At 41.2% G+C, this 23,283-nt stretch overlaps 7 protein-coding genes across 7 annotated transcripts; 4 read left to right on the top strand and 3 right to left on the bottom strand.

The window, feature by feature from the left end:
• Positions 1–4,193: 4,193 nt before the first annotated feature.
• MELLADRAFT_47109 (uncharacterized protein) lies at positions 4,194–5,439 on the bottom strand (the record flags this gene model as incomplete). The annotated part of the gene is made up of 6 exons (XM_007406009.1): positions 4,194–4,382; positions 4,452–4,580; positions 4,642–4,776; positions 4,846–5,009; positions 5,080–5,218; positions 5,371–5,439. 6 exons carry the CDS (start codon positions 5,437–5,439, stop codon positions 4,371–4,373), a joined length of 648 nt encoding a protein of 215 aa, XP_007406071.1.
• Positions 5,440–6,159: 720 nt separating this feature from the next.
• MELLADRAFT_60382 (uncharacterized protein) lies at positions 6,160–8,622 on the top strand (the record flags this gene model as incomplete). Its single annotated transcript, XM_007406071.1, has 4 exons — positions 6,160–6,697; positions 6,802–6,949; positions 7,078–7,205; positions 7,250–8,622. The coding sequence occupies 4 exons, from the start codon at positions 6,160–6,162 to the stop codon at positions 8,620–8,622; spliced, it is 2,187 nt and encodes a 728-aa protein (XP_007406133.1).
• Positions 8,623–12,184: 3,562 nt separating this feature from the next.
• On the top strand, positions 12,185–12,620 carry MELLADRAFT_93633 (uncharacterized protein; the record flags this gene model as incomplete). Its single annotated transcript, XM_007406072.1, has 4 exons — positions 12,185–12,187; positions 12,276–12,334; positions 12,402–12,442; positions 12,568–12,620. The coding sequence occupies 4 exons, from the start codon at positions 12,185–12,187 to the stop codon at positions 12,618–12,620; spliced, it is 156 nt and encodes a 51-aa protein (XP_007406134.1).
• Positions 12,621–15,009: 2,389 nt separating this feature from the next.
• Positions 15,010–16,759, top strand: MELLADRAFT_103283 (uncharacterized protein; the record flags this gene model as incomplete). The annotated part of the gene is made up of 4 exons (XM_007406073.1): positions 15,010–15,138; positions 15,212–15,289; positions 15,362–16,138; positions 16,238–16,759. 4 exons carry the CDS (start codon positions 15,010–15,012, stop codon positions 16,757–16,759), a joined length of 1,506 nt encoding a protein of 501 aa, XP_007406135.1.
• Positions 16,760–17,221: 462 nt separating this feature from the next.
• Positions 17,222–18,863, top strand: MELLADRAFT_115488 (uncharacterized protein; the record flags this gene model as incomplete). Its single annotated transcript, XM_007406074.1, has 2 exons — positions 17,222–17,577; positions 17,672–18,863. The coding sequence occupies 2 exons, from the start codon at positions 17,222–17,224 to the stop codon at positions 18,861–18,863; spliced, it is 1,548 nt and encodes a 515-aa protein (XP_007406136.1).
• A 2,123-nt stretch (positions 18,864–20,986) lies between these two features.
• MELLADRAFT_74201 (uncharacterized protein) lies at positions 20,987–21,822 on the bottom strand (the record flags this gene model as incomplete). The annotated part of the gene is made up of 2 exons (XM_007406008.1): positions 20,987–21,441; positions 21,547–21,822. The coding sequence occupies 2 exons, from the start codon at positions 21,799–21,801 to the stop codon at positions 21,238–21,240; spliced, it is 459 nt and encodes a 152-aa protein (XP_007406070.1).
• Positions 21,823–21,847: 25 nt separating this feature from the next.
• MELLADRAFT_47108 (uncharacterized protein) lies at positions 21,848–23,047 on the bottom strand (the record flags this gene model as incomplete). Its single annotated transcript, XM_007406007.1, has 5 exons — positions 21,848–22,077; positions 22,172–22,271; positions 22,399–22,522; positions 22,668–22,757; positions 22,883–23,047. Coding segments are annotated over 5 exons (657 nt in total), but the record flags the coding sequence as incomplete, so codon positions are not given.
• Between the last annotated feature and the right edge of the window lie 236 nt (positions 23,048–23,283).

Here is a 23,283-nt window from a genome sequence, read left to right as displayed (position 1 = left end):
ATATCTCAAAATGCGCGATCCACTGATGATAACGATGAACTTGGTGATGTGGAAGCATTAGGGATATCCAAGCTGAAGTCAATCATCAGAAACGAGTCACGTAAGAAGTTACCCTCACGCTTCCTCTGGGGTTCTATGAGCGCAAGAGCTACCAATCCGGACTCTCTAGAGGAACTCGATGACACCGAGATGGTATAATGGTCATATTATCAATTATCATTTGTCATTCATTGACTACATAGTGAAGGTGTGCTACATAATATTTAATGCAATAAACCCAAAGAAGCAGAAACCTTTTTCTGCTTATCGGCTATCTTCTTCTCTTTCAATCTTGCAGCCTCTGCAGCCTTTTCCAATCGTAAAAGCTTCCGGTTTGCTATTTCCTTTGCTTTGTTCTCTTTTTCCACAGCTTTCAATCGCAGCTCTTCTTGATGTTCTTCTTCAATAAGCTGTGTGTCCAGGATCTCTTGATCATTTGCAATTTCAATATCTTCAAGTTCAGATTGATGTTGTCTATAAGAATCGCTTTGAATCCAAGATTGAATACAGTCAATTATCATCTCAAACAATCCAGGTAAGGTCTGGCCTCCCAAAATTTCGCGAAGAAAGCTTCCGTTCGATACCGAGACATAGTTTTTAGCGATCTGCCAAGCATCATCGCGATTGAAGAGGGTGTGAGGCAAGATTTGTGGATCTAATGGATAGGTTTTATGGAATAAAGCCTCGAAATGGCCCATGATCGACACAACGAGGTCGATAATTGGCACATTCAGCCGTATAGGATCGTTCGACTTGCATACAAGCGGGATACTACTCGTAATTTTTCTTTTTGAGCTGGTTTTTGGAATGTCAAATAGCGAGATGTCCTCAGGACCCGTTGGACTTGAGGACATCATTAGATCTAGCTCGGCTACATTTGTATGTGGAAGGAGGCGGATGAGCCGAGCTGCTGATTGAGGATCACAATTTGAGCATCGACAAGTTGCCATTTTCAAAGACCTCTCACGCTCTATCTCTTCTAGATAGCGAGGATCCGTCAAAGACATTGGGATATATCCCTTCCTGTAATCCAATATAATTATTCGATAGAATCAATCCATGTCTTGTGAAAAGTTTAAGAGATAAAGCTTACATATTATCAACCGCATATACAACTCTTAAGCAACATGGTGTGAGACGTAAACCATGCATACGCTCCTCGTTATCCATATGGGATGTTACCACAACCTCGGATGCTGAATTTTTTCCTTTTGGAATACTGGGCTGAACAAATAATATTACCAATCCTTCACCCTCACCACGACCTGCTCTTCCAGCCATCTGATTCGAATCCGACGGGTCCATAGCACCCATGATGGCAACAATCCTTACACGAGGCCAGTTCTGACCCAAGCCAAGTGTGGAAGTGGCTGAAAGTATAGGATACTTACCTTCCCCGTACTCTGTTGCGTTTTTCAACTTGTCGTTTTTGCTAGTCACAGAATGATACCTTCGAATACAGGTGTTGTTTCCATCCGAGGCGTCCGTTGGTTGCCCACGAGCTTTGCAAACACTCTCAATTACATTCATTGTAGCGTTTCGAGTTCCTGAATATATGATCATTGGTGGTAAGTCCTCATTTGAAACAACAGATTTGTGAGGAATGATGAGATGGAGATCTTCTGCTGAATCGAGTGTATGATTAAGGTATATTCGAATGAAGCGTAGCTCAGGCCGTACTAGCTCGCCGTGAACCATTGTAATATGTGATCTGGTGATGCTCAAGCTCTCCAAGATAGAAGACACAGCTTGAGGCGGACACGTCGCAGACATCAGGAGGACAGGGATGTTGTCCGTTGCCATCAGTTGCTGGCCAAGATCTCCATACGACGAACGGAATATGCCAATGTCCTGTGGAGTTACATGGACAGAGAAGTGTCTCGAGGCTCCACTGACCTGAAGCCCCCATAAATAGATACAGTGGGCCTTGTCGACAACTTTCAAGACCAGGTGAGCTTGAAATTCTTTGCTATAGTAAAGAGTTTGAAAGGTTCCATTGTTTAGAAATATCTCGGGACTCTTTGAAAAGTAAACAGGTGTATTAGTTTCTTTCACGAACAAGTCAACAAGATGATTTTAGGAGGCTTACCAGATATATAAATGAGTAATAGTTCTGTTTCAAACGCTCCAACACGTCCTTGGTGAAGGTTGTCTTTGTCAGGTTAACTGCAGTGATACCACAACAATTTTTCTCCAATACCTGAAATGGAGTTATTATAATTGTCAGGCTGACAATTATACTCGTTTTTATGGTCAGTTTGAACTAACCTGATTGTCGCCAAGCGCGTCTAGCGGGTTCAAGACCAAGACCACTGCCTTCTTGGACTTTGGAAACATATGGAAGAACAGTTCCGACACACGACTCTTTCCGAAACCAGTAGCAGCAAGTAAGAACACGTTTAGACCGTTCAGAAGAGGCACTGTCGTGTTTAGCTGGATCTCTTTCGGATTGACTCGTGGGTACATTTCCCTAAACTTCAAATCGGCCATTTGCTTCTGCTCAGATACTGTCGCATTAAGTATCTTCTTTGACAAAGTTGTTCGAACAAGCTGTAGGCTATTGGTCGATTGACGACTTTCATTGTTGTCTTGAACTTGTAAAGCATCATGTGGATTACTTCGGGTTTGTCTTCTCGACAACATCGTGGTTTTTGATCTAGAAGAACACTCTCAAGACTAGCATAGGCAGTTCAAGTTCATCGAGGTCATCAAAGTCAAGACCTCGATGATTTTGGTTTTCAAGCTGCATCGATGTCACACATGACCGTTGAACGGTCATCCGCAGTCAGATTTCGAAATTTCAAAAGACACTTTATTGAGCTCAATGAAAACTTTTTGTTTTGATTACGAATAAAAAAAAAGTAATAGGATGGAAGATTTGGAAGAAGCTCGAGTCTAATATATTTAAACAACAGACAATGTTGTAATCAAACAAAGAAAAGTTTTCTATAACATAGGGTCCTCCCACTAAAAGCCCGATGTGCTTGTCACCAAGAAAAGCCACACTACATATAAGTCCCTCGTGCCTCGGCCGCAAACTTTCAAATGAGAGGCACGAGATTGGACTTAGTTAAGTTAGCCATCGATCCCGCTTATCCTAAACGAAGGGCTCATGTGTCAATATTCGCAGGTGGAATATATTCAAGATGTAAACACTCCATAGTTATTGGACCTTCACCAAATCAAACCAGTCTCACAGTACAAAGGGATCATATGACTTTGTAGTGTACTGGAACGGACAAGTCAAATCTATGTGAGTACTCTCCACTCAACAATCAAATCTATCAACAAGAACAATTGAATTGCTCTATATGGCTCAATATCATCAAACCGGATCTAAAGGATAGATGATCTGATGTGATGGCTACGTAGCGCCAGAACTAAGCACAAATCAGCTTCACTATGTGGCCAGTTTGAGCACCCCGGAGGTGTATAACAGGTGAAAGGGTTTCCAAATTGTGATATTCGAGAGTCAAATTTTTTCCTTAGTGTGCATCTGACACGACACAAGGTAAAGTATTTCAAAAGAAGGGTGAATCAGACGTACATTGTTACCCATCAGAGCCTTGCACCATAAAAAATGAGCGAGATAAGTGTGATGTAAAGTAACTAAATCTATATAGGAAGTACTTGTGCTGTCTACAAGCACAACATAGCAAGTCTAGATAGGTCTTACATGAGTTACTTTCGAAGTAAAAGCTGGTACGAGCAATTGGTAAATTCAATCATTCAAAGTGGTGTGTCTGGACATCTTTTTGGAACTTGATCCCGCTTTCAAGACAAACACAATAGCATTTTCTTTGCCTCAAAGATACTTCTGCAATAACAGAGTTCCAAAGGTGTGATGCATCTGACGAGGTTTTTGGGGCCAAAAGGTTCCTTGGGGTCAGGGTCAATAGGTGCTGACTCCTGAGACTAGGACTAGTTTCTCTGGGCAGATAGGGCCCAAAGTGCAGTGAAAGATCAACAACTCGTTGGGTTTGTATGTAATGGCAATAGTGTCATGAGGAAGAAATCCCTCGGTTAAATTGAGCCTGTGCCATTCTCTTGCGTTCGACTCTTAGTTGAGCTATCACAAGGCCACATTCATAGAGATTATAAATGTGAACCGTATAGACATTATCATCAGATTGTCGAAGCCACTTTCATTCAATGACTTTTTGTCAAACAAAATCACCAGGCACTATATTTCTAATTTGGTTTTGTAGGTAATGGTTACTACATGGTTCCCTTTGTCGGAACGCCAACGCGATGATTTGCTACATTGACGAAGTGATGTTTTTTATAATAAAGAGCATTTACCGAACCAGCTAAGATTTATAATTTGTTGCTTAAATGGACTCCTAAAAGCCAAACAAAATGAAACACGCGGTCAGATCATTGGAAGAGAAAGACGCATTGTGAAAACGTACAGAGAGTAGGCCATTCAATTTATTAACACGGCTAGAGACACTTAGATCAATAGTCTTGTCTCCAAAGTCAACAACCAAACCACCCATAACGCTAGCATTCACGTTGTTCTTAATCTTGACCGTCTTGCCCTATCAATCAAATCACTCAGATATAAATTTCAAGATGTCACCGAGAAAGAGGTTCGCTCACCTGAGCGGTTGCACTCTTCTTGAGGCTAGCCTCAAGTCGGCTTTGAAGAGCCGAATCAAGAGGTTGAGCAGAGGTGATAGTGATAGTGATTTCACCACGATGAGCACTCATAAGAGTGAGAAAATCTTCGATGACCTACAATGAGTACATAATAAGATTATCCATCAATTATGCCGAATCCCACGAAAAAGAGTATTACCACACTTTTTCAGTTTCGTATAAACGACCGTTTTCGGCCAAGACACTCAAAAGGTTTTGTGTCATCTCATTTGGTGCGCTGGGAAGTTTGCTCAACATGGTCGAAATCCCCTTCTTTCGCTCTGCAGATTGGAGGGTAGGGTTTTGAAGAAACTCTTTGATCGAAGCACCTGAGGAAAGAGATAATGCCTTGATCAGGATCGATGAGGTACAGTTATATTGATGGGAAAGAAAGCTTACCACCTGCACCAGAGAGGATTTTCTGGACTGATGTGACATCTTTCTCAACGGTGCTTAAAAGCTTTGCATCTTTCTTCACGGTTGCGGTGTAAAGGGCTGATGCATACTTTCCCGAGAGTCCCTGAAGTTGAACCGGTGGCTATAGAAGCAGTTCAGAAAGTCGATCATCAATCAGTAAATGTCAAAGTTACTTGGATCTATCTACCAAATTGTTAGACAGACCAAGATAAGGATTGAGGCGTAAACCCCAACCGAAGTTAACGATCAGGGATGGGAGGAGCTTACTTGAACCGATTTGGAAGCTGCAGTGGCATATCCCCGAGTGTTTCGAAGGGTACGACAAATCGAGTTCGATGCCATCTTGAAAGTAAAGGATAGTTTCTTTTGTTGGTTGTTTCTTTCGCAAAGGATGAAAGGTGATAACGCAGTTCCTTGCCGCCCAGCTGATCAACGGCCCAACACGGAGTCAAACGATCAGACCTATCAGGGACATGTCACAGATGCTATATATCAGTATAAGCATTATCCGAGGCAGATATGTGTCTAACAGGTAGTCTACTTGAAACCGTGAACTTCCCCCTCGGTAACCAGTATGTAGCGCATACAACACACCTCGACTCGACTCTTAACCCTCTTCACGCGTTTGGATCATCATCACCACTTAATCTGAAGCATATCTCAACAGGATCTCCATAAATCGAATTCAAGATGCCTCCGAGACTTTCCTCGCGAGGAACAACACTTCGGGGTAGTGCTCAGTCCACCGAAGACGATGGTGAGGAAGTAGGTGGTACCACGGGAGTCACTGGCGAATACGAATCTGAAGAAGTAGAAGAAGGCGTAGAATATGAAGAAGATGTAGAGGAAGGAAGCGAAGATCAAGGAAGTCAGGAAGAGGACGGGGAAAATGACGGAGAGGCTGGAGATGAAGGACAGGAAAACGATTTAGGTGAAGAAGGCCAAGAAGAAGATGTGGAGGAGGATGAAGAGGAAGAGGAAGAAGAAGAAGAAGAGGAGGAAGAAGATGAAGAGGAGGAAGAGGAGGATGGTGATGAACATCAAGACGAAGAACCAACGCAGATGAATCAGTCCTCAAGTCTTCCAAATACCAAACCTCTCACATCACGTCAAAGAAAAGAACAAGAGAAGATTGCGCGACAAATCGAAAGAACAAGAAAGAAAGAAGAAAAAGAACGAGAAAAAGCCGAAAGAGCAGCACAAAGAGAGAGAGAAAGATTAGAAAGATTAGCTAGAAAACAACAAGAATTTAAAGCATTTCAAAAAGTCAAACAAGAAAGATTACTTAAAGCTGCTAAGGCTTCGGCTGGAAAACTGTCTAAAGCTTCTGGATCTCATTCATCTGCTGTTCCATTTCGAAAAATTAAAGTCGATGCAAGAATTGAAACTGTTCGAAGACTTATCACATCTACACCGACTGGTGAACTTTACGTTCAAAGTGCGACTGATTCACACGCAGTAGCATCCGATCCTAATGCTAGATGGTGTGAAACTAAGACCTACAAGGGTGTTACTTATTTAGTCGAAGACGACGAGTTAACTCTTCCTGATGACCCTAAGGGCGATCTGAAAGTTACCCCAGAAGGTGTTCTACTTGGGGGTCAGCTATTGTTCCTTATCAGTGTTTTTCACCCAACTTTTCAAACGCTTCAATATCTTATACTGATATCTACTGAAACCCCATTTATATCTTGCATTGATTAGATCGACAGTACAAAATTCCCACTTTCACTTCAAAAGCCAGAGCGAACCCAAATAAACACTTTGTCCTTTCAATTGATGCCGCTCGAGCTGCAGGCTACAGGGATTCTCTTTATTTCTTCAGGCGCAATCCTTTGATCCAAAAACTTCCGTCAGTCATAATCTACTCTTGTTTACCTCATTTCTCAGTCTATCGACATTTTTTCGAACACATTGGTTTACATTTCATAGTTGAGCCCTAACTGATATTGGAATATTGTGAATCTTGGTCAAGATTAGGTGCACGCAGGATGAAAAAGATGCACTCATTGCTGCTGGCTTCTTGTCTGGTAATTTAAAGTCACGTGCAGTGACTATGTGCTCAGCTCGGAACGCATTCAAAGTGATGGGCGCCAGATTCCTGAAAGGTCTGCCGTTTTCCTGTCATTCAAACCTTGCTAATTTTTCAAAGATATTGACCATGCACTCAATTCCAACCAATCCGACGACCCTGATACAGACGGTAGACTTGTGGTGGATGACTATTATGAAGATGCGGCTCTTGCTAGTGGTGCTGCGATAGGGGAACCAGCCATTGCGGATGGACTTGAGCCGCAAGATCGATCAGCTGCCGCTACTACCGACGCCGCAGGACAAGAGACAACATCGACCTCCAACGTGAATCCTCCAGTACCTCAGGAGCCAGTCAAACTCAAAGCAGCTCAGAGTGCCTTTCGACTTGCTCTTAATAACCCTAACCCAACCAGCGCCGGTGCGGGAGGAAGTTTGGTAAAAACCATCTTTGGTGGTGATGGTCGTCCTCCTTTTGGATTTGTAATTACGGATCCCAAGGATAGAAAACGACGCCCAGCACCTAACTTGACCTCTAAGAATTGGATGTTACAATATTGCCGAGCTATATCTGAAATGAACCGGCACCTCAGATCTCTTCGTAACGAAAGATTACGCCCATTCCCAACGCTTGGCTCACATGAACTTGATTCGAATCTAACCTTCAAAAATGGAACGGAACCTCATCCAGATGATATGGAATGGCGTGATGTGGAAGTAGATATGCGACTGAATACAGAAGGGCGTATTTTGGAGTCTGGTGAAGAATCGGATGGGAAGACAGATGAAGAGGAAGAAGAGAAAAGTGAAGCAGAGGCCTCGACACCCGTACCCCCTCCTTCTACTACAGGACCTGCGTTATCTCGTATCACTAATGCTCTTCCACCTGATTCGATCATCACCGTCTTTGGGTTGGAGAACGCGTCCAGAACGGTTGACAACAATTCAGAAAGGCACAATATTCTCTTGGGGCCTTCAAATGGAGCCAACTCTAGCCGGGCTCATTCACCTGCATTTGGGGGTCACAACCGAGCTCGCGCTCGGTCACCACACAAAAGAATGACCAAGGCGCAAATGAAGAAGCCTAAAAACCAATGGTGGACGACGACTGTGAAAGTGCGAGAGCTGATGCCAAAACAACCTGTGATGGGCTTATTAGATGTACATAGCGGTATTCCTCATCTACGTCGAGATATGCAGTCAACAAAGGCTTTGGTAGAAAAACTAGAAGATCATCCAGACCTCAACCTCCGTAGCAAGAAGCGCAAACATGAATCTGCAACAAATGAAATGGATGGAGTAGAAGAGCTGGAAGAGAGTGAGAATGGAATGAAAGGTGTGGTGTATGAGGAGGAAGAAAAGAAAAGGATTTGCAAGCTTCCATTGGTTACAGTAGAGACGATTATGACCGATGAACTTTGTCCTACTCGACCTCCGTTGATACCTGGAATGTGGGATTTTAGGACGAGTGAACTTTTAGAGAGTGTAATGTAGTTTAAATATTCTAGCAGATAATTATTTGTGTTTGTTTTCTTTTAGGAATTTTTCAAATCTTAGTTTGTACATGATACATGGAGAAGTTCACACTTGTGAGATTAGATGGGATAAAAATGTTTATCCTCTTTGCCATTGGGTGATATAGTGTAGGGAGAGATAGGTGCAAATTCAAAACTAAGAGCCTCTTTTTTGATGGTGTGAGTTTATCACAACAATCTACACCTCTACCTAATTTTGTTGTGTCAGTTTAAGATCTCTTAGGTATGAGGCTTGGCCCTTGGTCTCTTTTCAAACTCAGTTTGCATGAGCCACTTGGCTCATTCAAGCGCTTTCAGATTTATGCTTGTAATTGGCTATTGAGCTGTGCTGGATTTATGTGCACTTCTGTAGTCACTTGCAAAGAAGTACTTTTTTGGCCAGATGCTCAAACAAAGACTTGTAGATTTGTATAAACATTTTTAATTTGGATACTATCTGCAAGAGGGACACTCGGGATAAGAGCCCGGCTGCAAAATCTCAAATGAATGACTGCTGGATTTGAACTGATTTTGTTTTCATGTCAATAAACAAAATATATAATGTAAAAGGATTTGAGTTAGTTAGAAAGTTAGAACAACCAATACTCCTGATCTGGACAGTCACCTCCCGATTCTTCCCCAAGACCATTTGGACACTTTGTAGTATGATCAGAATCACAATATCTAATCTGGATGCAATTGCAAAATGGACAGTGTCAAGTGATCTTCCAAGCTGTCTGGCTGCATTCAAGTGGTATTGTATTTTGTTGGTTACATGGGCAGGTATATGAATGACCACATTTTTCTTGTTCTTTGAATAAACATTCTTTGTGGTTTTGGTGACTTTGACAGAAATGTGGAGGATGTGCATTGCCATAATACAGGAGCTTTCTTAGGATATCTTCTTCAGGAACACCAGGTGTCAATGCAACAGCCGCAATGAACAAGATAGAGCATATTTGGACATACAAAAAATCTACATGATGTCATGTGTGCAAGAGATATATCTTAAAGCAAGACTCAGCCAAAAAACTCCAAAAATATTGATTGTATGACTTGAAACATACCAGTGTGCTAGTTGACTATTGCCTAATCATTTTGAGGATGTTAAATTTCTTCAGCAATGAACTTGTAGATGAACTGGTGTTTTAAATCTAGAAATCATGTCATCAAGAGTGGAAAAGATCTCTTGGCTGCAAATTACAAACCAAAAAATATATTGAGAACCAGAAAGGAAATCCCCTGTAATAAGACAACATGCCTTTTTTGTAAAAAAGAATCCCAAGCCAAATGTTTCCTTGAGACACAAGTCTACAAAACCCCATGCAGTCAAGGGTTTCATTTTTATATACGTGTCAGAGGTTCCAATGAGGCCACTTGAACAACATAAGAGCATGAGCAGGTCCTGTTGCAGTGTGTGATCCAGTGATCACACCCAAGCTGAGCGTAGGCTACATGCTGTGTGACAAAAATATGCTCCACTTGCCTGATCACATCTCCTGTGTGAACCCAGGTTTGGTCATTGGTTTGAGACCATACCCAATTCCAGGATTGCTGCCCTCAAAGAGGTATTATAGAAGTAGTTTGAGATCACAGTCCACTATTTTTGACACGTGCTTGCGGTCAAGATCCCAGCTTAGGTGGACTGTAATAGGCCACTTTTTTGCATTCTCATACACTGCCCCATCTTTGAAAACACATGAAGTTCACAATACCTCTTTTTAGCCTGAAGCTCATAGCACAAGTCTGTTCTCCATGGATGGTAGTCCACATTACCAACTTCCATTAAACATAGTGGGGCATTGTCTGGATGTGGTATCATGTATGCCATGCTGTTTGTGCTGGATCTACAAGACTGTGAAGAGGAAATGCACTGAAGCCTTTGCCTTGATGTCTAGGTTGCAGTAAGGTCTTTACTCAAAAGCTGGCTGGCTGCCCAGGGTCTAGTGATTAAGCTAACTGGGATTTTGTTCAATTCAAATGATCTATCAATGACCACCAAAAATGAGAGAGTCAGCATTCAAATTACTTGTAGTCCACATAGAAACAAATCCAGCTAATCATGAAAGACTCTTTTCTCTTGAATGATGGAAAGATATATAGTGCAGCATAGTACTATCTGCATGAACTTTGTATTGTCATCAAAGCCTTGAGCCATATAAATAACATATTCATACCAATTCATCTAATACCAATGAAGGGTACATGATATTGAGGTCCCATGGCATTCAGACGTCAAAAGATCACAATAAAGGAAGTCTCACATGTAGATCCTACAAAACCTGAAGGTTTGACTTCCAATCTATGATTAAGCCTTTTGAGTAGAGCGGCACCGAAAGGAAAACAGGGCAGGACATTGCGGATTTTCATGAAAAACATGGAATGATAAAATCTCATACATTTTCAGTGAACTCAAGAGTTTGGATTTCTGTCAACCAATATGAAATAACCAAAAGCATTAACACAGACTTTCATTACCTGGATGATTGGAAAAAATATGCTACTTGAGATTGAAATCTATGATGCCTAGTTTTAAGTGAACATGCTTTGTTCTTTAGTGTGAGCTTCATATAACTGAATTTTAATCTGCAGCAGTATGGTACAAGCTATGGAGTTTGGTAACTTGATAGACATTTGTCGAGAAAAACAAGGAAAAGAATCATAGGCGATCCCTTCGTGCGTTTTCCACATTCTGGCGAGGGGTCAAATTATTCTACGAGTACAATACCGTCTTCTATTCCCTGGCCCGACTTTTGTGGAAGCTTTGAACTCCTTGGCGTGATTCACGATAGATTCACTCCCACGGCCAACATCGTGAAGACCAAGTCAATGTAAAATCGAGTCGATCAGCATTGCCATAATTGATCAAAACGTCTCCCTGTTGTCCTTCTCTCCTTTTTGAATCTTTCGTCGTTGAAGAATCCATCACATAAAATCTCAGGAAATTCCCTTGTTGTCACACTCTCCGGTGCCACCTCAATTGCTTTCGAGCAACTCACAAACAGTTTCTGTGTAAAGATAAAACCGCTGATCACAGTGATGCAATAAATGCTTGCAGCGACCATGCGTCATCCGCCTCATGGTCTACATAGGTGTCTAAGAAAGCGTTTATAATACGGCGGCATAACATTAAAAATGTGTACAACGTGGCTCTTATCTCGAGGCATGATACCTATCGGGAATTGAGACCGGAGTGTGAAATCTTGTGGGAGAACAACGCGGTTAAATTGCCAGGCAGGAGGTAAGCTTGTGCTACAGTCAACTCCTTGTGTCCGAACCATGGAAACAGCAAACTGAAGGCTTGCGTGCGTTGTAGGAGAAGATATTTCTTGAGGGACACATCCAGGAAGACCCGGACATGTCACATGGCAGCAAGTCACCAAGGTGAGGTATCACAAACCTAACCCTGATTTGATGAGAGTTGGCTCTTCGGCGGTACCGGTAGTCCCGCACGCCAACAAGCATCTCACCTGACCACATAGCGAACGCCCCCTTTCGGCTCCCCTCACCCAGAAACCACCCCGACTCATCAAGACAACAGGATGGTGAGCTCACGATTCCATTCAGCCTAACGGAGCGGCTTGAAATGCGCGCTAAGCGTCCGACTTACGACTGCTTGAATTATGATTATAGTCGTCCAACAAAACCTTTCGAACTAAGCGTGCTCTTGCCAAGGCCCAGCTTGCAAATCGGTCAGTCAATATCGAAAGACTTGCATCAATTCGAATTCCCTGTTGATTTCCAATTTGACTCCTTCAGACCCATTCCTCAGTGGTTTCGATTGAAGAGTGATTCTAAGAGTATGTTCCTTCCCACATTCATCAACCTCTCATGCGCCTGGCTCCTGGTGCCCTGTTTTCGGACGAGAGCATGAACTTGAACTGATTTCCATCTGTTTCACCTTACCCTCCTCTCAAATTATCAGTCACTTACAACGCCAAGCGTCGTCACTGGCGCCGAACAAAACTTAACCTCTAGACACTGCCATTCATCGCTATGGATCGATTTACCTGCTCAACTCGGTTTATTCCTTCCACCGGCTGGCTACTACTCCCTTCAGGCCATAACCGATATGCTATGTTTTGCGGATATTGATTAGAAAGATCGACGCTGTATTCTTTTTCAATGATGTCGTAATAACGAAGTTTCTCATATGCTAAAACCCATCACCGGGGCACCCATTCATCCTGAAGTACCATGGAACGCTAACTGGTCGAGGGTCACTCCCAAGGTGTTCTTGTGCCTGGTCTATCGCTATCAACTAAACATGATTTACTGTCAATCTTTCCGTGCCTCAAGTCCGACTGCTATGTCCCTCCGTTGCCATTGTTTTCAACCTCAACATGCCCCTTGAGCTCAATCAACATCTAGGCTATTCAAAAATTCAATTTTTGACAGTTTCCAAAGGGATTTTCATGACGTCACAAATTCGGGATGCTGGCATTCTAGAGATTTCGCTGGAAATTTACAAAATTCACAGAATACATTCGTATGTCCTAATTCTGCATGTTGAGAAAACGCAACACCTATGTGTTCAGCCCACTACCAGGCTCAACTGCATCTAAAATGTAGCGATACCTGCTGGCATATGCATTTGCCTATCAAATTTGACTCAGTCCCTCGCCGCGAGGAAGAGGCTTGGAGCCCATTCTTTCACTCGATATATTCTGGCGCTACGTAGCCATCGCATCAGATCATCTATCCTTTAGAGCCCGTTTGATGATATTGAGCCATATAGAGTAATCCAATCATTCTTATTGATAGATTTGATTGTTGTGTGGAGAGTACTACATAGATTTTACGTGTCGATTCCAGTTCACTACAAAGTCCTATGATTGTGACTGCGAGACTAATTTGATTTGGTGAAGGACCGATAATTATGGAGTGTTTACAACTTGAATATATTCCACCTGCGATAAGTGCGCCATGAGGATGATGAGCCCTTCGTTTAGGATAAGCGGGATCGATGGGTAGATCAACCGCCTGCCTCAACTTCAAGTTCTGAGCCAGCCGGTTCCGGATGAAGAGCCGTTGATCGAAAAGTCATAGAGAACAAAGCCAGCTAACTCTCAATCGCAACGCTTGGATTCATGAATTTCATTCCTCTCCTCTATCTCGGTCTGAGCAATGGAATGATTGGCGCGCTTGTCAGCTTGGGCTTCGTGATAATTGCCAGCAACAGCCGCACGAACCAATCTGGTGTTTGGTAGAGACCACTGTTTGCGGGGCGGTGTGGAAAGGAATGGTTGCATTGGATATTGATCCGGGACGATTAGAAGGACCCCTTCTTGCTGGAGACGCGTAAAAGTAACGAGTCAGAATGTGGTTGTATTTCTGGTCAAGATGGAAATCTTCATGGGTGACTCACGTGCACTGGCGGACGTGAAATGGATTCAGTTGATACTTGTCAGTGCACTGCGTGATATATTCTGGCACACTGAGGACACCTTCTTGATGGAGACGCGTAAAAGTAAAGAGTCAGGATGTGGTTTTTATTTCTGGTCAAGATGGAAATCTTCATCCGTGACTCAAGTGCACTGGCGGACGTGAAATGGATTCAGTTGTTACTTGTCAGTGCAATGCGTGATATATTCTGGCAGACTGATAATGTGAGGTGTGTGATGATTTCAGAAATGAACTATTTCAATCAAATGCTGAGCTCGCCTGCCACACGAATGAAACTTTTTTTGGGTACACGAAGAGCATCTGTGTTAGGTCGAGTAACGGTTGCATTGGATATCAATCTGGAAGCATAAAAGCACCACCTGTTGTTCATGAGTGCGCGTGAAAGCAATGGGCCCGGTTGGTGATTATTATTTCTAGTCAAGATGGAAATTTTCATCAGTGGCTCAAGTGCACTGATGGACGTGAAAGAAGATTCCATTGCTACTTGGTCAGTGCAATACTTGATGTTTTATGGAACACTGCTAATGTGATTGGTTTGATGATTTCAGTCAAATGCTGAACTTTTTCAGTTGCTGACGATATTTTGTGATTAAAGAAACCGCCAAAATTGCTCGGCCGTGGCAAAATATGGACACATTCCCGTGCCGACGATGGCACTATCACCAGGAACAAACTTGCTTCTGTGCCTTGAGGCATTCTTTCAGCAGACCGGAACACAATTTCGAGCGGGACACAAGTATAAATATCTATCATTCTCTCCAATTTCTCTTCCTGTTCATCGTCTATCATTCACATCTTTTGATAACATTTCCCAACCACTTCTCACTCCGCACTTTGCATCTCCGCGTCCAACATTGGTTCCGCATTCAAATCTTCCACAACTCCATCTTCACATCACTCTATCCTCTACCATCCAATCTCTTCAACCCATCTCATATTTACTCACCTTCCTATAACCAATATGTCTTACTTATCACTTGGCCTTAACCTGCCTGTCCGATTTGGAATGGATCCTTGGTTTGTCATGAAGAGAGCTGTAGCACATCACAACGCAACAGTCTCATGTGGATCATCGGACAACTCACAACAGGTAAGCTTTTCTTTTGTCTCGTCATGTGTTTGAAGGCCAATCAGCTAACTCTTTTCATTGTTTCTTGCAACAGATTGCCTATGAATTGTTCCTCATCAATCTTTGCAAAAGTCCAAAATTGATCACATGGAATTCGACTTCAACCCTTCAGGTTTGTCAACTTTCACATTTCGTGGTTTTCCACTTCAAGTTTCTGTTTTTCTGACATTTTTATATCTAATAGTCTGAAGTCTCAGAAGAAAAGTCGACCGAATCTTGCCCTCGCATTTCGTTACCCAGTCAAAGAAAGCGTCCCGTTCGTCGACAAAGACTTCCAAAAATCTTGATCTCGGATGAAGATTGCAATTTGGAGATGGCTTTGGCCACAAAAGTTGATTCTAAATCGACTTCACTCAACCCAACGACTTCTTTTATCGCGCTCACTGAGGAGCAATCTGAAAACTTTCATATATTCAATGAGTTACTCGCCGAGCACAATGTTTCGATAATCTCGACCCCTTCAGTTTCTACCTCCAATCTTCCCTCAATCATCTTAAACTCATCTCGAGGAACGAAGAGATCACTCCCAAAATCACAACTTTTTGGTGCACCAGTTTCAAAGAAATCAAAACCAACCCTTCATTGGACTGAAATCTTAGATGATCTAATGACGGCGTCTGATTGGGAAGAAGCGGAGGCAGAGTTACAGCAAGAAAACAAACCAATAGCTAATACGAGTTCACTCAATGGAACTCTCTCGTTTATCCCGCTCACTGAAGACGAATCTGAAAACTTCCATATCTTCAATGACTTACTTGCTGAACACACCGCATCTGCAATCTCAACCCCTTCAATTTTGACCTCCAAACCAACCTCGATCACCCTTAACCCACAACATTTCACCACTAGGTCATCAATTTCCAAGAAATCCAAACCAGCACTTCATTGGACTGAAATCTTAGAGAATTTGATGACAGCTTCTGATTGGGAAGAAGCAGAAGAAGACTTACGACAGGAAACTGTTAGAACTGAATCAGTAGAATTCATGCCTCTTACTTCAGTAGAATCTTCTAATTTTGATATCTTCAATGAGATGGTCCTTGAACATCAAATCTCAGAGACTTTGAAGTCTTCCGCTTCCACACTGGCTACTACCACATCCTCATCATCCCTCAACACGACAACTTCTTCGAATTCAAACTCTTCAAAACCTAGCTCAAAGGTATTCAGAGATAACGAAAGACAACTTCATTGGTCTGAAATCTTAGATAGTCTTATGACAGATGAAGACCGTATAGAAGCAGAAGAATCTTTCACTATCACTCTTCCTCTCCCTCAAGAAAGGGCGCTGGAGTTTGTTAGCGTTGATGAGACTTATTCTCTCCCATCTACACCCTCTTCAAATATTTCTTCATCTTATTCGAGCGCTCTGAATACTCATTCTCTGCCGACACCAGTAGAAGAACTCAAAGATCCGTTCGGTTTGATTCTCAATGCTTCTCAAAATTATTACACAGATATGAGTTTTGAGTTTGTTAAATCTTCTCTTGAACAAAATGATGACTTTTCCAAAGATCTTAGTTTTAATATTGAAAAATCTATTTTAGAACTTGAGTTTGATTTTGAAAATTCTTTTTGTTAATCAGATTCACTCGACACAAAGAATTGCTTAATAGAAATCGTTTTTTGAATAAATCGAGCCAACAAAATGTTAAACATAATTTTCTACACTTCGGCCTGATGTTTCCTATTTTTCCTACCCTTCTCGTTTTTCTCTTTCTCTTTCTCGTTTTCGTTTTTCTCTATTTGGTTTCTTTCTGATTTGTAATTTTTCCTTTGCATGTAATGAAGCAATTTGACATCATTCATATAATTGAGATTGAGAGCGAACCGAGAGAGAAAGAGAGAGGAACCTGTTGCGTGTGAGTAAATGTGACTAACATAAAAAGTCATGAAGACAACAGACAGCATTGTACAAACCGTTCTTGAGGGAATGGAAGTGAAGATGTCACCAACGTGTGCTTAACGAGTGTCAAGGTATGTGACAGTTCGATGATGCTTTGACTGAAGAGGTTTCAAAATTGAAACTTCGTATATACTTAAAATGTCCGTCCTCAACAACAACAACACCAACCTTGTCAAGTTCACCGATCAAGATCAAGTCAATGAACCAAATCAAATTACACCAGAAGATCTAGTAGATCGATTCCGTCGTCAAGGCTTATTAGATACCTTACGTCGAGATTTAATCAAAGAGTTTCAAAGCTCAGAATTGAAATCGACTTTTGAAAAGAAACTAGAAGATATCGTTTTAGATAAACTAGCCTATGATGCAAGACGACTGAAAAATGATCATGTTAGCAGATTAGGAAGTAACTCAAGAAGAACTTCAAACGATTTCAAAATTGGACTTAGCGCTACTAAGGAAAGACATGAGGATGTACTACAGGAAATTGAAAGGTATATCAGGATCATTGAAACTGTTCGATTTTATATTTATCTAGACTTTCTTTCTCCATGATCAAGGTACTGATGCTCTTCAATAAAAACATAGACATTCTTTGTACGATCGAACCATGTCCGATATGGAAGCTCGTTTTGTGGACCGTGAGGCAATTAAATACAAACTCTATGACGTGTTAGATGAATTCAGGCCTCCTACAAAACGAAGAAGAGTCTCTCAATCTCAAGAAGAACCTTCCAAGACGGTTACCATCTCAAAAGTTGAAAAAGAGTCCCCTAATTCGATCCCAAACTCTGAGCCAGTGGAGGAGAATTCAAACGCACACGAGACTTCGCAAAATGTTCAACTCGGTCTCGATCAGTCAAGTGATTTAGATGGGATGCCGCTCAACAGTAACAATTTAACAGACGCTGACGAAGCTAAAGGGTCGAACACCCAAGATCTAGAGCGCGAGGGACCTTGCTCTTCACCAGAAAAGTCGCCAGGTGAAGGAAGAGATAGCTCAACTCGACCTTCGCTTTCATCTGCAGCGCCGCATTCTTCTGTGCCGCCAATTGTAACCTCAAATGGTTACGATGGAGATGCTGTCAGCAGCAATAACAGCGCTACGTGTGCTCCTAGACCCGGATCCGTACGGCAAGCTCTGGAACTTCTTATGGCCTCTGCACGTCGTGAATCTATGGATCAATCTGATCAAGCTTCTGCTTCGACTAATTTGGATGGTGCTCCATTACCTTCGTCAAGTCTTACCGATAGTCCAGCAGAAGTGCAGCCATCAGAAAGCTCTGCGGCTTTAAACCGAATTATTCCGACCAGCTCATCCTTAGCCCCGGAAAAGCCAGCTTCATCTAGTGCCCTAACAGCCAAGTCAACTACTGTTTCCCTACCAGAACAAGATGATGGAAAGGATGATGGTGATGTCGATGATGATCTATGCGCAGCCTTACACAAACGAAAATTAGCAGCAGAATCAAATTCAACGCGTAGTAAACTGACAATCAACCTATCCAAGCCATCTTCTAAACTCACGCCTCGTATTCCTCCTCAACCCTCGGCCTCAGATTGTGCTATCGATGGACACTCAGTAGACAGCGCAGTGACCGAATTCTTACGATCTCTTGGACCTCCACCTGAGCAAGAAGGTGAAGAAGCTGCAGATGAAGATAAAGCCCAATCGGTTGTATCATCGGATATTGATGGCGCTTCCCTTTCTAGTGCTATATCTGCTTCAAATAGACCTCAGGATGAATCTCATCCTCCTTCCAATAAAAACTCTGATTGATGGAAGTAAGAAGAGCTCAGCATGATGAGTGCGCCTACTAGAATTCGCCATTTCGCTCAATGAACCGGCATACATCAGGTTGTGGGATAAGCACTCACGAGTGTTTGCAGGGCGCTAGATATGCTATGGCAGACCGACCTACAGTGAACCCTCTTAGGGAGCATGGTGTTTACATCAGTCCTTAACCCAATTCTTGCAAGTCTAATTTTACAGTGCGATTATGTATGTATCTATCCTTGGTTTGTTCTCTTAGTGCATCCACAATGGTCATCTTGTCATGAGGGATCACCATCAGACCACCACCACCAATTTTCAGATATAGCGGGTCAAAAAAGAGGACACAACAGAGCAGTTCAATTTAGGCGGAAAACCTTGGATCAACGGCTTGTACTTGAATATTGAATCAGTTGAGATCGAAATCTCAGGCATGTTTTGTGGATTTGAGGCGGTTGCATGCGATGTTAAGAACCCTTATGGACTCCACAGGGACATGCCGAAATGATGTCCTAATTGCTCAAGACTCCTCACAGTAAGAGGACTATTGCAGATCCATCAGTGTGCATCAATTCAATTAATCTTGTCCAACTATGTAGACCAACTCACCAAAAGTTTGGCTTCTTCAAGTGTCACATTAATTTAACCTTGTATCGTACTTCTTAGCATCACATTGTACCTGATTTGAAAACTATGAGGATTCTATATCAGTGTGGCTACTTAATAGCTCGAGTACCAAAGGTGGTAAATATGCATTCTTGAGGTGTTGTGAAATTTATATTACTGAAGAGTGCAAGTAGCCTTTTTTTCCAAGCCAATCAAGCCATGCCTTGGTATCAGGGGTATTCTGCAACATCAGCCAACAAAATACTACAATCATTTCAGTGCTACCACTCAGGTGGCAAGTGTGCCAAGTTTGGTGCACTGGAAACTGCTCAATGGTACCCCCATATATAACATTAGACTAGCTTTTGAGCATGCGGGATGGTTGATCTATTGCAAATCCTTTCCTTATTGTTAATAGAGCATAAATCATAACTTTTACTACATTAAAATGTTTAAAGATCCAATCAAGTAAAAAGCTTCTACTGATGAACATGGGAGGTAGTAAAACAGATTTTAAATGGTCAGCAAACATTGTCCAGTTTCTGGCGGTAATATAAAGCAAAACACATCAAATCCTTGGCTGAGTTGAATGAAAATCTTGGAAATATCTTGATCATCAAAAAAAGAGTACAACTGTAAATTATAAGAGTATTGTAATTGAGGGAAATCAAATCAAATCAAATCTCAACATGTGAAGATGGTGCAATATATATATGATTAATCACTCAGATGGTCATGCAATTTCTGTTGCACTAGATGGGTGGTCATGGTACTCACTCCCTTTTGCTTATCTTTGTAACATTTTCAACTCAAATTGATGTTTTCAAATCTCACTTGGTTCTATTTGTGTATCAATCCTATGTACTAGCCTTGAGCACTATTCTGAGAGAGTATTTTTGGTGATTTCTTTTTGCTTTTTACCCGCAAGGCATACCTGAAAAGGAGGGTTTCCAACTGAGTTGAACTTGAAACTGGCTCATTGATTTTTTTTCTCCAAGACACTGCTGCAGTGACTCAGCTCAAATGCAATGAATCACACTGTTGGCTGTTCAGGCAAGTCAAACCACAGAATGCTGCACAGTGGGTTTTGTGTTGCCAGTGCCAGATGCCATAAGCAGTAATGATATGACTGAAGACACCATTTTTTTTAAAGAAAAAGGAATGATAAGGCATGTAAAAGTATGAACAAATCATAATATAAATCTGACCCCCCTGGGCCCTTAGCTCATTCCAATCAACCAACAAGTTTTGAAAGCTGACAGTCTGATGTCAAACATTTCTAATCTAGATGCTTGAGTACCAGATGTTTGAAAACCTTTAATAGCCTTGACAGATGAACTTAGCAGTCAGAGAAATCACATCATTTTCTGGATAGGCTACAGTAGAGATCAATCTTATCTGATCAACAGAGCTTTACTCAGTTCACTCTCTCATCTCCCTCACTACTTCCTTCCTCCTAGGCTCTTCTCATACACTACTTAATTGAATTCAGTCTTCACATCTCAATTTCAACACTCATTCTTGAAAAATAATAATATATAAACATCAAATTGCCTCTAACAACAAAAAACCAGTATCAGACTTATGAAAAAAAAGTTAAATATGTAATGTAAAAAAGAAAAATGAGAGTAAGGAAAAAAATCCAGTCTTAGTCTTATATTAATACACCAAAAAAAAAGAAAACAAAATAACAATCATAAATCAACTTTATCAAAGATTGTAAAATAAACAAAAGACATTCTTAAAATTTTTAAAAAAATGGAAACCAAATGATTTAATTCCAGATATCTGAAAATGCATCTTTTCCATTGCTACTACTATTATGATTAGGTTTACTTGCAACTGAGAAATTACCAAACCCATCATTTTGATTAGATTGATTATTACTTGACCATGGATCTGAAAGAGTATCAAATAGATTACTGCTATTGTTGTTGTTATTAGTGTTAGTGTTAGTTTGATTGAATGTAGAAGTAGTCTAGATTTTCCAAACAAAAAGAACACATTATTAAGATCTTTGTATATAGAATTGACTAACCACCCAAGCCTTTTTCAAAAAAGTTACCAAATCGAAAAAACTCACTTGATTGTTATTCATCATAGGAAACCCATTAGAAGATGAGATTTGATTACCAAGATTACCAGTTTGAGACCAAGGTTGAGAACTCGGATTAGAAACGTTCAAATTACCGAATTGATGATTGAATCCATTGAGATCGTTCAAGTTAGAAGTTTGATGAATCGAATTAGATTGAAAATTAGTAGGCGATTTAGTAGCAAACAATGAAAGAATATCATTTTTGACATCTTTTCTTGCAGCTGGAGCGGTTGCTGTCATGGCTGCTGCTGATGCATTGGGTGAGAAATCTAAATCGAATAATCCTCCTCCATTATTAGGATTAGTGGTGCTAGTAGTTTCAGTACTCGGTTTGGTCGTCATTGATGGATTGATCACATTGGAAGTGGGTTTGGTGACTCCTGAATTTGAAGACGGAGGTGCATCGAGTAAATTGATGGTGGTGACTGTAGGTGGTGCAGCAGTCGCTTTTCCTAGTGTCGCAGATGGTCGACGAGGTGCTTCAGAAGGAGTTGAGACCGTAGGTGAGACGGTCACCTACATGAAATCCATCAATTCCTACAATGTAAGTATAGAGCTAGATTGGTTCGGAAAGGAAAGGATATGGAATTGGAATTAAAAAAAACTTCACTTCATCATTTTCTGTATCTAATGTTTCAGGTTCCGGCATCGGACCTGACATCACCCAACGTTTACTTTCATATTTACTTCTAATAAAACTTTCAATTTTACTAAAGAAAACACAAAATGAATATCAGTCCTACTCAAAGATAAGTTAGAATTGATTAATCTTCAAGAACATTAAAGAAAAAGAGAGGTTTGAAGATTGGGTTGGTTTGAGAGATTCGAAAACTCAACTGATCTGGTGGCATATGACCAGGTCTAAGATGAGCTTCCCAATAAGCATTAGCTTTTCGATTACCCCATCTTTGTACATTTGAAACTTGTTCTGGTGTCCAAGTATCTAAATCTATAGACTTGACTAATTTGAAAAAGAAAAAGATCCCAAAAGCAAAAGCAAAACCAAAAAACGATTAATTGATGAATGTCATTTTGGGTTTCTTTTTGGGGGGGAAAAGTATTTGAGGATGTGAATTTTGAAGGTTAAATAAATGAAGTTAACTTACTTCTGGTGATATGAACTCCCATACTTCTATGTATACCACTACATCTAATACACATAAAACAACCTAAATTGGTAGAAGCCCATCTAGGATCTAAAGAAAACCAACCAAAACAAATCGTCAATTCATTCAAAAGGTCTTCAACGTCTCTCTTTTTCTTTTTCTTTTTCTGATTATGTTTCTATTTTAGAAAGGAATAGATTAGATCAGAGCTTTACCATTTCTTTTACAATCCGCACACGTTTTGTTTTCAGGTAATCTTAACATTGCTTTTAAAGTTTCTGCATGACGAGCATTGAGAGCTTTATTGTCTCTTGCACTTCTAGTTGCCATGACTTGGTGATTTGATTTGATTTAGAAGTTAATGATGATGGTGATTGATTGATGTTGAGAGTTGATTTGAAGAGAAGAAAGAAAGGTGAACTGAGTCTCATGGTAAATGAAGTTCGCGATCAACTTAGTTTACATAATCATTTATGGGTTGGAATGAGTCAGCGGGTTATGGGTTTGAGCAGGGTTGAGTCTCTCCACCTGATTCAGATTGACAAGAGAGGTGGTGATAGTCTCATCGATCACACTTTGAACCCCATCTCAACCCATTTCGACCACCTCAACCATT

The sequence above is a fragment of the Melampsora larici-populina genome (assembly GCF_000204055.1).
Source record: "Melampsora larici-populina 98AG31 unplaced genomic scaffold MELLAscaffold_5, whole genome shotgun sequence".
Lineage (NCBI taxonomy): Eukaryota > Fungi > Basidiomycota > Pucciniomycetes > Pucciniales > Melampsoraceae > Melampsora > Melampsora laricis-populina.
This window is presented reverse-complemented; position numbering and strand designations above follow the sequence as displayed.